Here is an 18,172-nt window from a genome sequence, read left to right on the forward strand (position 1 = left end):
AAAGCATTATGTCAGAAACTTTATAACATTTTAGGTTCATTGAATGACATCAGCTGTTATCAAAATCCAGTCTCATCATAGAAAACAAGAATAAATAGAAATGGGAGATAATTTTACTTGGCTTGTTTTGCATAAAATCTTTCAAAAACTCCAACATGTTCTCATAAAACATGATAGACTCTGGTTGAATCTTGCCTTGTATATATTTTCAGTGTTTTTACTCTTGTTCATATGCATCTAGAACTGCATTCATCCTGTTTTTAAGTGGTCTTATCAGTTATGAATCTGCTGTGCACTCTTTCCACTGAACAAATTGAGTCTTTGGACCATAATAAGGTTATATGATGATTATAAAACATGATAAAAAGAATTTCAAATATTTCTTTAACTGACTATGGGAAAATGTGAAAAACTGGCAGATCTAGAATGTGAGCATTTCACGCGTTAAAAATTGAGCCAAAATAATATGTCATCAAATTTAGCAACAATGACAGAGCTTTGTCATCATTCATATAAAAACACCACTCAAAAAAAGAAGAAATTAATCTGTTTTATCATATGGTGCTCCATGCAATCATTCTGGCCACATGACCTTGGAGGTGTCTATGGACAATGCCAGCTCTTCAGTTTAGAAATGGAGATGAGCACCAACCCCCAGAGTTGGACACGACTGGACTTAATGTCAGGGGAAAACCTTCACCTTACCTTTATCATACTGGCAGGCCTCAACTGAAGGATTCCTAAGATGCTGCATATTGGGTTAATGTGTAATGATAACCATACAATTCTATTTATTGCTAGCTTTTTTAAGAAGAGACAACTGGTGACGTATTTCAGGTCACTGGCAAAACTGCTCACCCCAGTGTACCCTGTGACCAGAAGATTGTTGCATCACCATTTCTGGGACCTCTAATTCTTTGACCAGGGTACTGCCAGACATATAGGTAGTTTTGGGGTGTCATGTATGACCATTAGTGACTGTAAATGCAAACCCCAGCAGATATAAAGTTGTAAATCCAGTTTATGATCTTTCAATTACTAAAAATATCATGCTTGGTCTTAAATCCTATGTATTCAGCCATGTTTCTTATGCTGATCTAAGCTTCTTAGTTCTCTCTCTCTCTCTCTCCTCTTTTCAGAGTTCTCATTTTTAGCAGGCCGACACACTGGAGATTTGGGTCTTCTTCACATGCTGGACTCATTCAGTAATAGTTGCAGATTGCAATGATTTTGGTGGCACTTGCCCAGGGGGCATAAGAACCTGTTGACCCATGCCCTGCACCATCCCAGCTTCCCCTCTACCTCATCACACTTCCAAAGTTGGATCAACCCATCTTTCCTAATAAAGACAGGGAGCCTCCTATTGTCCGCCACTGGCTTATTTTCAGTGATAGGGTATTTTTCCAGTTTCGACCACAAAGCCACTCCAGAAATACTTTTACTGGATGTGATGTGAGCCATTGGACTCAGTGGCTAAACTTGCAAAGCTCCGCCATGGCTGCCAACAAGAAGCCCTTGTGAAAAGGTCCTAGGTCATGCAAAGGTGAAAATCAGCACAGAAAAAAGACCAATATTTTGCTGATGGCCCCTATCACATAATACAACTTTTTATTTGTACCCCGCCACCATCTCCCCAATGGGGACTCGGAGCGGCTTACATGGGGCCAGGCCCATGTAATGTTGTGCAATACCTGTTGCTAGTCCCCAACCTTTCTTTGACGAAACTACTACCAACTATTGATGGGCAAAGCCAATTAATAACCTCTGACTGAGTCATAGTTCTTGAATTTACCTGACGAAAAATTCATAAAATGTAAAAAATTGTCACACATTTTTCTGTAAAGAACAGAAAAAAGCTTGAGATTTTAAAAACTTTTAGTTCTTTATTTGCTTCATTTTTACCCCAGCTTTCTCACCCTGCTAGGGACTCAAGGCAGCTTACAAACTCTAGCAAAATTCAATGCCTCATGGACATAACAATAAAACACAATCTATTAACTTATAAAAACACTTAAAACATATGAGCAATTAAAACACATAAACAATCAAACAGATTAAAACCATGTAAAGTGCCGAGTCTTGATCTCATGCTTATCCATAGTCATTTTCCAAAATCCATAGTCATTATTCAGGTTGCTGAAGTCTAATTCCGTAATATTCTATTTGCCAAATGCCTGCATACAAAGCCAGGTGTTTCAATTCAAACGGCAGACAGAACAAATCCGACACAACATGAGCCAATATAACAAAAGTCTCCACCATTTAGTGAGGCCACACACACACCCTTAACTGTAAAACAAAATTTACAAAGCTATACATTGCACAATGAAATAATATTTTAAAAGTATTGTCGAAGGCTTTCATGGCTGGAATCACTGGGTTGTTGTAGGTTTTTTGGGCTATGGCCATGTTCTAGAAACATTCAACCCTAACCAGGCCCGTAGCCAGGATTTTGTTTCAGGGGGAGCTGAGTTTGCTTCTGGGGGGGGGGGGGGCTGGGTCTGAGTGAAAGCGGGTCTACCCTAGCAAACCTTTTGTATCGTTACCCCAGTACCCCCATGCTTATGGGATATATTGAGCATGGTGATCAGATCATGATATGAATAAAATAACCGTTTAAATAATGTACCAGTAAGTCCTTCTCGCGGACCACCATGAGAATTTCGGGGGGGGGTGAAGCCCCCCAAGCCCCCCCTCCCCCCGGCTACATGCTTGATCCTAACCCTAACCCTAACCATAACCCTGCATCTATGGCAAGCATCCTCAGAGGTTGTGAGATCTGTTGGAGCTAGGAAAATTGGCTTGGAACAGTTTCTCCCCATAGAGATGTTCAATGTATTGTCGAAGGCTTTCATTGTGATGTAATTGTGTAAAATGCTTTCTGTCTCAAAAAAAATCCTTTGACAAAAAAATGACTATTTTTAAAAAAAAATCAGAAAAGTGGTTTTTTTTTCAAAAATGTTTCCAATTGCACCAGATATTCCAAACCTGCTATTTAGAGCCCTTCCACACAACCCTATATCCCAGAATATCAAGGCAGAAAAACCCACAATATCTGCTTTGAACTGGGTTATCTGAGTCCACACTCAGATAATGTGGGATTTTTCTGCCTTGATATTCTGGGATATAGGGCTGTATGGAAGGGCCCTAATGGTCTGATCTTATTGGCAGTGGGTTGCCTACAAATAAAAAGTTCCTTTTTTTCTAATTACAAAGATGCAATTGCATTGTGTTGTGACTGAAAGCAACCGGTATCCTATTGAGAGCCAATGGCAATTTCCTTGCAGTGTTGCTATAGCTTTGTAAATTATATTTTACACTTAAGCATCTGTGTGACCTCACTAAATGGTGGAGGTGTTTGACAGTAAGATTATAGCTACAGCAGTAACTTTTTTCTCTTTCTTAGAACGGCCCTAATTACATTTTTAAAGTAACTTTCAAATCTCTGAGATAGCTACAGACTCACTCAATGCTGGTGACTTTGTGATGCTAATTTTTTTATGATGGGGCTAAATAGGTCATTGACAGAGAGAAGATACATGGACAGGAGGACTACTGAATATATTTAGATTCTTTATTTCACTACTTCATTTATTTCACCTGAAACAGAGGACTTTGGTATTATTACCAATGTTCTTATACACAATTTAGTTACCATGGGTTCATTCTGCCCTCTGGTGCCAAAGAGTGCTAACTGCAATTATGTATTTTCTGAATCTTGATAAGTGCACTAAAATTCTTATTTAGGCAAATGATTTTTTTCCCCTGAGAACATGGGCAGGGAATACATGGTCTTCAAATGATGTTAGATTGCACTTTCCATCATTCCCACCCAGAGGGAGGTATGGTAGCTGCTGTACCAGCTCCACTGGCTACCGATTAGCTACCGAGCCCAATTCAAAGTGCTGGCTTTGACCTTTAAAGCCCTAAACGGTTCTGGCCCTACATACCTATCCGAACGTATCTCGGCCTATCAGCCCACCAGGACCCTAAGATCTTCAGGAGAAGCCCTTCTCTCCATCCCGCCTGCTTCACAAGTGCGGCTTGCGGGAACGAGAGATAGGGCCTTTTCTGTGGTGGCCCCCCGGCTTTGGAATGCCCTCCCTACTGAAATAAGATCAGCCACCTCGCTAATGGCATTTCGGAAAAAACTGAAAACTTGGATGTTCGAGCAAGTTTTCAACTAATCCCGATGTGATGATGGTTTGATCATGGACTAGCAATCAAGGATAACGAATTGGATTACGACTTTAACTATGAGATGTTCCGGTCTGTATTGGTGGCCCAATACTATGTATGTATATGTATGTATTTTTATATTTTATTTTATATTTTTAAAGTGAATATTGTATTTTTAAATATGTTGTAAACCGCAATGAGTCGCCGCACAGGCTGAGATATTAGCAGTATACAAGTGTACTAAATAAATAAATAAATAAATAAATAAAATAATAGTCCAGCAGTATTTAAAGGAAAAGACATTTTCTATTCCCCATGTAGACTATGTTGGTTTGGTGAGTTACTGAAAGTCCTATTAGGAAAGAAAGCTGCTGGGATATTTTACCTAGAACAATGTAGATAGAGTGCTACTGATGTGTTGGGGCATAACCACATTTGCATACAAGAAAGACAGGTTTAGGGTGGTTCCACAGTACACTGCAAATGAGGTATGATCATGTGAATAGGATTGCATTGTGTGAGGCACAACCAAACTATGAGCTTATCATCTGCAGACATTCAAAGTGAAACAGTGATGAAATGCTCCATGAAAAGACTTTAAAGGCAGATTCCATGGTATCATTCTCACTATGATCTCCCTACTCCCTGCTTTACTTTCTTGGTGGACAATGTAAAGCCGTGGGTCCCGATAGAGCCCACAAGGCATCAGTATTACCCCTAATCTTTTCAGGTCTCATGGATTGCTTTTTTTCCTTGCCAAAAATAATGCGAAAATTTCTTGTATGAAAGCTTCCAGAAATAGCAATTCATATTTTAATGGGTTTCAGAGACCTTTTACTCTCTTTTATCATTTTAAGACTCATTTTTCAGTCTCAGTGGAGTTCGGGCCAGTTCCAATGTTTTGCTTTGTTTTGTGACATTAGACTTGACCAAGTCAAGGCTGGAAGAAACATTAATAACCTTAGATGTGCAGATGATACCACTTTGATGGCTGAAAGCAAGACGGAGCTGAGAAGCCTTCTAACAAAAGTCAAAGAATAAAGTGCAAAAGCTGAGTTGCAGTTAAACATAAGAAAACCAAGGTGATGGCAACCAGACTGATTGATGACTGGCAAATAGAAAAAGTGACAGACGTCATATTTCTAAGTACAAAGATTACTGCAGACGCAGACTGCAGCCAGGAAATCAGAAGATGTTTACTTCTTGAGAGGAGAGCAATGACCAATCTCAATAAAATAGTGAGGAGTAGAGACATCACACTGGCAACGAAGATCCACATAGTTAAAGCAATGTTATTCCTTCTAGTAACCTATGGATGCGAGAGCTGGACCACAAGGAAGACTAAGTGAAGGAAGATAGAGGCCAAGATGAAGTACTTTGGCCACATAATGAGGAGACAATTATGCCAGGGAAAATGGAAGGAAAAAGGAAGAGGGCAGACCACGGGCAAGATGGATGGATGGTATTCTTGAAGTGACTGGCTGGACTTAGAAGGGCCAGGGGGTGGCAATGGCCAACAGGGCACTCTGGCGTGGGCTGGTCCATGAGATCACGAAAAGTCATCAGTGACTGAATGAATAAAAAACAGCAGCAGTGACATTAGAGGCAGTTGGTGACACCCCTCAGGCAGTAGGAAGTTATCTTCAGAGGCACCTCAATGTATACCTTCACTGGAGAATTAATGCAGTGACATCACTTAGGCTGCTGTGGCTCAAACCAAGGGTCCTTCAATATAGGCCTTAAAATGTAAAAGAAACTGGGATAAAGGGGTGTGGCTCTGTGTCTGAACTCTCCCTAAGGTCTTTCAATTTTTAAACTCACTTCTTTGTCCCACATTAAGAGACTATGTGGAAGACCCCTAAATAGTTTGGTGACGCACCAGCCTTCTTTCACAGAGAAAGTTGAAGGCCTAATAAAACCACAACTCCCATGATTCTGTAGAATTAAGCCATAGCATTTAAAGTGGTGTCAAATCGCAGTGTAGATGTATCCTCAACTGTCCACTAGGAATAGGATTTATTACTAAGTTTATTCTCAAACGAAGCAATGACTAATTTTAATCTTTCTCTTCCTATTGTGAGAAAGTCTTCAGAGCCTAGAATGTTTTTGAAACCTATTCAAAATTTGGAACTTATCTTGCATAAAATCCCCACATCATTGATTTCTACTGGGAACAATATTTTCTGTGCACAAAATAATTTCTATGCAGAAATGCTATTATGTGTGTAAAAATTAGTTTCTTGTGCCTGAAATACTCTTTTGAGTGGAAAAAAAACTCCAAATGTAATTTTTGTATAACATGTCTCAAATTACAGCATTTTGTGCTCAGGAAACAGTTTTTTCTGTGCACTAACTTTTTACAGACTGTTTTGCACAGACTTTCTGTGCAGAAATAATGTTTGGACAAAAATAATTGATTTCTGCGTAGAAAATCTGTGCAAATCCGTTTGTAAAAACAACCCAATGTGAGTTTTGTATTTTAAAAATCATTTCAATAAATATTTTTAAAAATTCTTTTCATCCCTATTGCCCACTCCTGATTGAGTTTGGGAAAGAGAAAAACTCAACACCATGCATATTATTTTGTGACTGCATTTGGACTGCTAAAAATATTCCCTTCTTGTGTATTTTGATTGTTTCAGATTTGATTCTAATAGCTTGCTAGTGAGAAAAGGGAAATATGTTATTATCATCACTTAAATAATGAAAAAATGAAACCCTTACTGATAAGTCATCATAGACCTATGGCAACATCCTGATCTATATACAATGTACCCTTGAACTAGAGACAAAACTGTTGTAGAAGTAAATGGGGATCAGGGCAACCATGTGGGTAGCCCAAAACAGAACTGTTACGTGTGGCTTTTAATGCTTCAAGTTGCTGCTACTGTTTTAAAAGTGTATTTCAGTCCTACTTTTAAAAAGTTTTAAAAAATGTTTTATCCTTGTGCCGTTTTTAATTTCACATATCATGGCTTCTAAATAAAAGTTTAATTTTGAAAATTTTGAATTGCTCTTGTTTTTATGGTGCAGGATCCTACCTCCATTATTTTCCTTTCATGCTTTCTGCAAAACTAGAACCTGGAACACATCTACTCTTCTACCTCTCCTTGTGGAACATTTGCTCAAAGCCTGGCTACATCTGTTCTAAAGTTTAATGTTTTCATATTAATTGTAGTTATTTATGCCCCTTTTACCCTTTAGTTCTATACCAAAGAGAAGACATACTGACAAATCAAAAGGGGAGCCGTATGACTGATCTGTATTCAACACAAACCACTAAGGTGCCTGAATATGAATTCATTACAGATAACATTATGTCTTATTCAAAATGGGTGGCATTTAAATGATATTGTTAACAGAGTTTTCTTCTTGTCATGGTCTTAATGGAATACCTCATCTTTATCTTGCTGACCTTTGGTTTCCTAGTGTGACTTTATGTCCAGTAATTGCACATGCCAATTAGCTACATATTTAAGTATCAAGATTATAATTGAAATGAGTCTGGAGTGCTCAAATGCAGGGGAAAATGGCTAATGTGCTGAATTGAATGCAAAATGAATGACAGGTCAATGTTAGTAGTTAGAATATGATATCTTCGTATGTGTATCAAGATCAATGTTGAATTTGTGCCAGTGCACCATTTCACATTCTCTCCAAATTTCCTTACAGTGTGAAATCTAACATAATTTCACACTGGAATGGCAAACATTTACTAATGTAAATGATTGATCTGGAAAAAAATGGAGACTTGAGACTGAAAGTATAGTCAAAACGGCATTCTCTCTCATTTTCATGGAGTAAACATCAAGGGCACCCACAAAACACATGTGTGTTCCATCTCATACCTCACTTTAGTTATCCACTAGGGCTGGGTGGTTTCGTTTCGTTAATTCGTAATTCGTTAAAAATTCGTTATTTTTTTATAACGAAGCGATAACGAACCATTCTGGAGCAACTTAAAAACGAAACGAATTTTTAAATTCATTTCGTAAATGCTTCAGATTCATTATGTATTCATTTCGTTATCGGTTTGAGGTCATTTCGTTATTATTTCCGCATGTCTGGGGCAAGTTTTATAGTTGTTTTTTGTTTAATTAGTGAAAAAAAATTATAATATCACACCAACAGTCAACAACAGAGGGAGAGGGAAGCTTCAGAAGTTCCCCCTGTCCCATTTGGAGGTTTTTTAGTGTATTGCGCGGTCGCGTCCGCCATTAACGAATCGATTCGTTATTGTTTCGTATTTGTTTCGTTAATGTTTCGTAATTTTTTAAACATTTACAAAATTTCGTAAATATCGAACTTTTTAAAAGAAAAATTTCGGAATTCTTTTAAATATTGAAACGCAAAAACCCCAAAAAAACGAATCGATTTTAGAAACAAAAATTTCCGTTGTTACCCAGGCCTATTATCCACTATTGCTAATGTGTCAATGTTCTTTGGAATTATGTTTGTGCCTATAAAATATTTGAAGGGGATGTTGGCATCCCTACTCAGAGTGATAACCAAGGGTGCATCACCACTGTTTGGACACTATTAATATGCATTGGAGAGATCGGCTCTGACCTGGTCCCAGGATCTGCAGTATCTGCTTTTTCACCATCATAGAGGATTTGGGTTTTGTTTCTCGATGCTCCTCTCCACAATGCATATTAAAAGGCTTATCTTGGTTTTGAGCCTCAAAAAAGCATTCCTGCCATGCATCATTTCGATGTTGCATTTTTTAGTTGACTTCAGTCCACACATAGGGCCCTTCTACACATGCCTAAAATGCAGAAGAAATCAGAATAAAAAGCGGGGTGGCTAAATGACATTTCAGGAAAGTCTATGCAGAATTGGGTTAATAGTTGAAAAGCACATGTTTAAAAAGTGTGCTTAAAACCCGATTCTGGGCCAAAACTCACACAATTGCGTGACTGTACAGTTGTGGAAAACATGTGACCTCTTCGTTCTTGTGGGTTTTTTCGGGCTATATGGCCATGTTCTAGAGGCATTTCTCCTGACGTTTCGCCTGCATCTATGGCAAGCATCCTCAGAGGTGAGGTCTGCTGGAACTGGGAAAAAAGGGGTTTATATATCTGTGGAATGACCAGGGTGAGACAAAGGGCTTTTGTAAGTTGGGCTAGGTGTGAATCGTTCAACTGACCACCTTGATTAGCATACAATGGGCTGACTGTGCCTGGAGCAAACTCTTCTTGAAAGGTGATTAGATGTCCCTGCCTGTTTTTCTCTCTGCTGTTTTTGCTGTTGCAATTTTAGATTTTTTTTAATACTGGTAGCCAGATTTTGTTCATTTTCATGGTTTCTTCCTTTCTGCTGAAATTGTCCACATGTTTGTGGATTTCAATGGCTTCTCTGTGTAGTCTGACATGGTGGTTGTGAGAGTGGTCCAGCATTTTTGTGTTCTCATATAAAATGCTGTGTCCAGGTTGGTTCATTTTATATGAGAACACAGCATTTTATATGAGAACACAAAAATGCTGGACCACTCTCACAACCACCATGTCAGACTACACAGAGAAGCCATTGAAATCCACAAACATGTGGACAATTTCAGCAGAAAGGAAGAAACCATGAAAATGAACAAAATCTGGCTACCAGTATTTAAAAAAAATCTAAAATTGCAACAGCAAAAACAGCAGAGAGAAAAACAGGCAGGGACATCTAATCACCTTTCAAGAAGAGTTTGCTCCAGGCACAGTCAGCCCATTGTATGCTAATCAAGGTGGTCAGTTGAACGATTCACACCTAGCCCAACTTACAAAAACCCTTTGTCTCACCCTGGTCATTCCACAGATATATAAACCCCTTTTTCCCCAGTTCCAGCAGACCTCACCTCTGAGGATGCTTGCCATAGATGCAGGCGAAACATCAGGAGAAATGCCTCTAGAACATGGTCATATAGCCCGAAAAAACCCACAAGAACTGAGTGATTCCAGCCATGAAAGCCTTCGACAATACATGTGACCTCTTTCTAATTCTCTGGTGTGGACTGCTCCAGCACATGTGAATGTTTTAAAAGCTCAAAAGAGCTGATCGGGCTATCAAAAATGCAGCCATGGACACACAAGTGGCTCAATCTAAGCACAGTTGCAAAGCAAATAGAATTCTCTGTAGTCATCCTTTGTTCTGATCTTTATAATATTTAAACAGAGCTTGAATTTGCAGTTGGGTCAGGAGAGAGAATATGAAATCTGCTTGTGCATACATTTAGATTTTTGCATGACCACATATAAAATCCAGTGCATCTAGGAAAGTCAATTAAAAATTCCACTGGATGTCATCCATCTACCTTTCAGATCTTTAACATTTGCTTCAAAGGGAGATGTGGGGATGACAGAGAATAATTTCCCAGGACTGACAGGTCTGTGTCAAGATTTGCTATCAGGTCCTGGGATTTTTAAACCCACTTTTAAAATCTGCATTTTGACACTGTCTGGAAGTGTCCTAAGTAATCAGTGCAAATGTTCCCAGAGTCAAAGTTGATTAATGGCAGTTAACAAAATCATGGTGTAGAATCATCCCAGGGTGTTCCAGAAATTTAAAATTGTGGTCATCAGTAGCATGGAACAGCAATGTGTTTCACACAGCACCGCCTACAACATTCATCTCAACAAAAACTAGTCAAAATGCCTCCCACACAAACTTGCAAACAGAACTGTATACAAGGGTAGCAATTTCCCAAACCCTAAACATAATTCTCAGATATATTGTCCTGAAAGTTTCTATCTTTTCAGAACCGTATTTGAGTAATTTGTATTTTGCAAAAATCAAAACTACTTTGCATGCTTTTTCTAAAAATTATATGTGCATATGCAGTGTAGAAATGCTAAATAAAATGTGATTTTTTAAAAAGCGTATAATAGATGGGGGTTGAACTGGCTTCCAAATGTGAGATTTTTATCCCATTTTCAGTAGGTTAAGCTAAAAGAGCGTGATCCGTCTAAAGACAGACACCCCGTGAACTCAAAGGCTATTAAAGCCTGTGTAATCTGTTTTCCTCTGCAGCCTTATTATCAGTCTGGGACGGAGGATGCCCAGCTTCCTATCCATCCTCAGCAGTGAAGCTCACTGGGTCAGCCATTATTTTCAGCTCCCCAGAGGAAAGGCAAGATAAAATAATAAATAATGAGCACTGGTTGAAAATCTGGGATTTCTGATCCATTCCCCCTTGACAGTACACAGCAGCTGTTTTTCAACTGGTGACAGAGTTTAGGTCACTATCTTTTGATGGGTTGCAGCCATCAGACCCCAAGCTGAAAAACTGCTGCAACAGTTTTGTGTTTCCTCTTTATCACTACAGCACCACTCTTTCCCTACCCTGCAATAACACAGTATCTGCTTTAAAAATGAAAATAACCTTGAGCAATATAAAACTTTTATTCTAAAGCTACAATATCTGGAAATTCTGACCATGATATTTTTCTTCTGGTGAAAGTTGCTGGGATGGGGAAAACCATTGATTTTAATTTCTCTTGTACTTTGATGTTTTTTTAACTTAATTTTTTTAATCCAAGCATTCAGCAATTTTGGTAAGTTCTTCAAGATGAAACTGAAATAAAATTCTATCCCATTTGCACCAGTCAAATTCAGTAATAAGGACTGTTCCCCGCACAGAAAGGGCAAAGTTGTACATGTCTACCACATATGTTCAAGCTAAAGGGGCTCTCAGAAAAAAATGAAGTGGTAACTGTAATTCAGGAATAACAGATTTGTAATGGCACTCCATGCAGTCATGCTGGTCACATGACCTTGGAGGTGCATATGGACAACGCTGGCTTTTCAGCTTAGAAATGGAGATGAGCACCACACCCCAGAGTCGGACTGGACTTAATGTCAGGGAAAAACCTTTACCATTTTACAAGCATACAAAACTTTGAAGATCGAAACATTTTGCACCTGAACAGATGAAGACATTAGTTTCCAGTTTCTTTCACATTTAAATAGGTTTAATGTTGTAGGTTTTTCTATCCAAATATGAAGAAATTTGTTTTAAAAATGGTAAATTCCTATTAAGAATATATCCAAAGCAAATTCTTTCCTCCTCATTACTAGATAAAAAGTGCTATTATTTTGCTGCCAGATTGTGCTGGAACAGAGAGACGATAAACAGTTCACAAAGCAGTATTATTATTCCTATTATTATACCTATGAATTGCACATTACAGGCAACCCTATTAAAATCTATATTTTATTGTTGATGGAATGCAAGGTCCAACTTTTGAACTCTGTGTATCTCATACATGCCTCTATGCATTTCTATTTGAAAAGCAAACAAGGGAACAATACTCTGAAATGTACTTTATGGTCAAATAAAAGGAGCACCTGGATCAGCAGAATATATGATGGTCTTACATTTACTTTGTGCCCCACAGCACCATTGTCAATTATTATAGCAGAACAGGTTGGTCTTCTTTTGTCACCTTGAGTCCCATTACAACTTTGAGGGTGCCACGGGACAGACAAAGCTGGGAATTACAAGAGTCCAAAGCAACCACAAAGTGCAGATGCAGTAAGTATCAGTGAAGTTTAATTCCAGGAAAGAAAGGAAAGAAGATGTACTTGATGCATTCAATGTTTACATGTTATGTTGTTTTTTATTATATGGGTCTCAATTCTATTCTTACTTCTAACTAGAGTAGAACCATTGAATTGATAGAATTTTCCTATATATTGACTCAATATTGAACAATTGATTCAATGGGACTACTTTAATTGATCGTAACCAGACAGAGTCTAGCTATAGCATATTTTGTCTTGATATACACCACCTGATATTCTCTTAGGATGAAAATGATGATTTCAAGTTTTAAGAACAAACAAACAAACCAAAAGCAAATAAAATAAAATAACTAATGGAAGGATTGACCTAGCTGGGGATATTGGACCTTAAATTCCTATTCCAAACTAAGGAATTGTGAGGATTAATGATGTTACTACAGATCATAAACCACAGACAGAATTTTTAGAGCTACTGCACATATTTTCTGAGCCAACATTTTTCAGTGGTGTCCATTCATACATGCAGCTCTGCCTCTGAGACCTCAAATATGAGGATATAAATTGACATGTATATTGGCCACATAGTTTTGGGGCTCCGTTTCTACATATGGTTATGTGTCTTTGGTAATTTTTTGAGTTTGTGTAAAAGAGGTCTCCCAAAAAACTCCATACACAATGCCTTTTGTCCCTCAGTGTAGGACAGCCAAACCACACCACAGCTATTTTCCTAGTTACCAATTTTCTGAGCTCTCTAAGTGGTCTTGTGTACCCAAAACCAAAGAAGTTACCTCCATCCTTGTCTGGGGGAGGGGTAGAGATAGTAGATTCCTTCCTTGTCTTTCATGTGCACTAGGGCAACCAAATTGCTTATCGGCAGCCAATCAGTTTTAGGTTGTGCCTGAGAGCTATTCAACTGGCCCTACAGACTTAGGGGAGGAAAAGAAGCTGTTCCTTTCTGGACCACCAATATAAGATACTCCACCTGCATAACTATTGATTAAGAGTTCCTGCTGCATTTCTATAAGGATTTCTTATCTTATAGTCAATACTGCTGTTGGAAGGAAAAAATGAAAGCAGGGGAAAGCATCTTTATGAGTGGGATCCCAACTTACCTTGGCAAGATCCATTTTAATGGATGGTAGTCATCACATGATGTTTCACCATCTTCTACCAGCTGTCCTCCACTTTCCACCCCTTTCTTCAGTCAGGAGTCAGGGAACACCAAACTCTTGAAAATGGAGTAATCTCCCAATCTTTACACACTGGCAAGACAGGCAACCACCAGAAGTGTTCATGCATCATGGCAAGGCCTCAGATGTAATCTGTTTTGCCAGTGTACAAAGATAGTAAGAGAATGGGGAAAATTAGAGTGGGACAATGTCATCTGATAAGTGTGATTTTCTCCCAAGAATGGGATGACAAATTTGCCTTCAAGAGCTAGGTACTCGGGCAGATGTGATGAGTATTACATTAGAAATTAGTATATATTAACTCAGATCAACAAATTAAATCAAGACTGCAATATATGTTTTTGGTGGGGAACGTAATAGATACATCCCTTGAGGTTTTGGGTAGGCAATCAAAGCTTCTATAATCATTAAAAGCAATACTAAAATTTGAACTGACATGTTTTATAACAGAGCACAGATGCAAAAATATATGGGTGAGTCATTATTATGCTGAGAAGTTCTATAAGACCGTAAAAGAACTGCCCAAGGGAAGTATGTATTACCTGTGAGGATAAAAGAAGCTGCAGAGAAGCAGTAAAAGCACATCCTCAATTTATTTTACACCTTCTATATGCAATAGAGATTCTTCCCCCTAGAATCTCATCAACTTCAGCAAAGACTACAGCTGAAATCCTTCTCTTAAATTGTCATGTTTACCCAGGACCTTCCACCACAATGTTTCAGAGAATCCAATGAAACCCAACAGAAACCAAGCAAGGTACCACTGCATAAAGAAACAGACTGGCCGATCAATCTTTTAATTAAGGTGCAAATATCCTGCTGGGCTACAATATTAACATATGCGACTGTGCTAGCCAAGCTTAGATTTTTTTTAAAGGAAATCAACAATTTCTAGAATTTCTCAGTCAGCATGGCTAATGACCATGTTGGCTGCAGAATTCAAGAAAATACAGAGCAGAATTGCATTTTGAAAGCTCTGGCTTCAAAATGAATAAAGCCATTAATCAATTTGGCTCTCTCCTGTTTTCTCCACATCCAGTGCCTGTTGAGGAAACTGTATGCACATCTTTCTCTATGTGTATGTATAAATAAATACACACTCCTCCACAAAAACATCTCACCACATTACTATGAGCAAACTCCCTAGCACTCACTGCTAGAAATAGGGAAATAGTAGTCTCAGAAGCTGGGGGATAGCACATCATCTCTGAAGGAGAAAAAGTAAATAGGGTCTCAATAAATTCAAAGACCATACAGAGAAGCAGGTAAAGGCTACATGTAGCCCAAAGACCAAAGGTTGTCTTCTACTGGTTTATTCTAACTGGCAGTATTTCTTCATATTTGATGGTCAAAATAGATATGGGATGTAAGAAGTGCCAAGATTTTTAAAAGTACTAATATAACCTTGAGGGACCATTTGAATCAGGAGCGGGGTAAATGCTGGTCAATTATATCACCATGAACAGATCGCTCATTCTGTTCTATTATGGAACTACTCCAGATTGTCAGGTTTCTGCTGTGAACAGAAAGCTTCTACCTTGGCTTTGTCACCAGATCCTACTCAAAGAAATTGAAAAAAATGTTTGTTTTGGAATAGAAAATAAAGGACTCTGATTGACCTATAGGAGAAGCCAATTCTTGATCTTGAACTATAAGAAATTCTGCACATTGATCTGTTAAACATGATATAAAGAGACATACACTGAAAGGTGTCTCCCCCCCCCCCCCCCCGAAAAATATAGCATGAGATAATTTCAAAGAGCATCTGTAAATGTGTGCATTTATTTAGCGTTCATTCAGACAACAACCATGGTTCCACAGTTCTGCTCACTGTCCAGTGAATTATATGTAACTTTAACAAACAATCTGGTCTCTTTACTGACTGAAGCATAACTCCATACTGCCAATGCCCATTATAAATATAAATGCAAAACACATATACTTTTCCAATAAATATACAAGGATTTCTTCAGACTGACTTTGAAATATAAATAGATATATAATTCATTAAAAATATATAGAAAAAAAGACATGTACTTCCAAACAGAGTTTGGAGTCCATGTTTTAATAATAATTGGGGGGGGGGGTTAGGGGGGATTAAAACAACCCTATATTTTCATGTATAAGTCTAGAAATGTTTGCCAAATGATCAACTCAACAAACCTGGATTGACTTATCCATGGGTCAGTGTGAGTACTGTACCGTAACTTTTATCAACAAATAAATTATCCACTTTCAAAGTCAGGAAAACCTAAAAGAAACACCAACTTCTCTAGTATACCATGGCACTGCTTCTCATCTTTCTGAATTCTTAGGTATCAAATGGTGACAGTTGGAGAAACAATGCCCCCCCCCCCCGTGGGTGATTTCTCCTCTCCACAGAATGACCCTTAATGTATCCACAAATCATATCAAAATTCACACATTTGGCCCCCAAACCTGCTCTTGAGTTAAACTATGTTTTCTCCAAATAAAATATACAATAAAATCTGAGTATATGAAGATGAGATGCAAGAGGAAAGTAAGAGAAGTTGTGGGTATGACTCCTAATGACAGCTAGAAACAAACAAATTTAATGGGAAATTAACAGACTTTGCTGTAATCATTCAAGGATTATTGATGTTGCTGTCGCTTCTTGTTTTGGAGCTCCATTCATCAAGCAAAGGGAGGGGGCACCATAGCCCACTCTGGGTTGAAAAAAAGTATCCTGACATGGATATGAAACTAAGGAAAAACAGGAAAGACCTGCAAGCAAACTAATTTTCTTGCAGCCTCACAATATAAACAGCTATTTCTGCAGATACATCATCTGATGGATCAAAATATTAAGATAAGTTGAATATGTTTTTCCACCAATTTACTTTTGATTTTCACAAAACAGTGAGGAACGTGTTTGGTGTTTTGAAAGGTTTTTTTTTAAATGAATCTAGTTGTAAGTAAGAGGAGACTCAGGGCCATTTTACACTGCCATATAATCCAATATTTGATCCCAGGTGATCTTCTTTCAACTGGACTATATAGTAGTGTAGATACATATTATCCAGTTCAAGAAGATAATCTGGGATCAGATACTGGATTATATGTAATGTAGATCCAGCCTCAATGAATCAATGGGTAAATCAAAGCCTATGAAGTTCCCACCAAACATACTGTAGTACAAAAATAAAATTATTATAGCTGGAAATAAAATGGATTTATGTGTATAAATAGTCTTCCCATCCCATTTTCATCCATTGGATTTGTTCTTACAGTGCCATGGAATTCATTCTAGGAAGTGCTATGCATTTTTGAGTGATGAGAAACACTGACAAGAAAAATTTTAGACTGATGTGAATATTTGCAGTTTGGAATCAATTCTGCACAAAGTCTGCACAGGAAAGTGTTTTCTATATGGAAAATAATATTTCCATACACAAAATGCTGTTTTCTGTGTAGAGTATAATTGTGGGTTTATACTATGTAAAATTAGCACACATTTCATTTAGAAAACATCATTTTCTGCAGAGAAAATTAATATTTTTCATGCAGGAAATGCTGCTTCCTGCACATAAAATACAGTTTTATGCAGAAAACACACATACAAATTTTGCACAGAACAAATCCTGAATTACAAATAAATTTTGAAAGCTAATTTTTGAAGACTTTCTCACAGCTGGAAGAAAATTGTGAATTTACTTGTTGATAGGTTTAGGAACAAACATAATAAAGAGTTGAATCTTTAGTGATGCTAGAATGCATAGGAAGAACCCTGCAATACTGTGAATATGAAAATGGCAAAACAATCTTCAAACATCTTTTAACACTTATTAAAGTGCCCCTCTGTCACACAAAATTTCATCAAAGTTCCCTTTTGCAGTCAGTCTCTTTCATCTCTGTCAATTTCCCACTGAAATGCTGGGAGAAAAAGGAAGAGGATTTTAAAAAACAAAAAAAATTACAGGAAAAACACTTTTAAAAATTTATATCAAACCCATTATGACAATATAGAGATATCGCCTACTGTCATTTTTATAGTAGCACCAGGTATCACAAATCCTTCCCAAGTCTTTCAATTTCTTCCAAGAGGAAATCGATGTCAGATTTCTTAGTTGCAGAATTCGAGAAGACCATTCTGAAAAAATTCACATTGTCCCCATAAGGCTGATAGCTAACCATTGTTGTGCCCTCTTCCATCATCCTTGCTTTTATTTTTGGTGCGATCTAAAAAAAATGCAGTTGTTTTTTAAAAAATGAAATACTTTCTGGGATAATACAATGAATAATATTGCCAACAGTAGGATACACAATACAGACACAAT

General features: G+C 37.8%; 1 protein-coding gene across 1 annotated transcript in view; it reads right to left on the reverse strand.

Annotated features, from left to right (window-relative positions):
- Nucleotides 1–17,749: 17,749 nt before the first annotated feature.
- The window catches only part of LOC132774520 (glutamate decarboxylase 1-like), a 32,281-nt gene continuing 31,858 nt past the window's right edge, over nucleotides 17,750–18,172 (reverse strand). The window contains exon 15 of the mRNA XM_060774697.2: nucleotides 17,750–18,074. Within this exon, the coding sequence (XP_060630680.2) occupies nucleotides 17,901–18,074 (174 nt within the window). The 3' untranslated portion in view covers nucleotides 17,750–17,900. The remainder of the gene's footprint in view (nucleotides 18,075–18,172) is intronic.

Source organism: Anolis sagrei, chromosome 4 (assembly GCF_037176765.1).
Source record: "Anolis sagrei isolate rAnoSag1 chromosome 4, rAnoSag1.mat, whole genome shotgun sequence".
NCBI lineage: Eukaryota > Metazoa > Chordata > Lepidosauria > Squamata > Dactyloidae > Anolis > Anolis sagrei.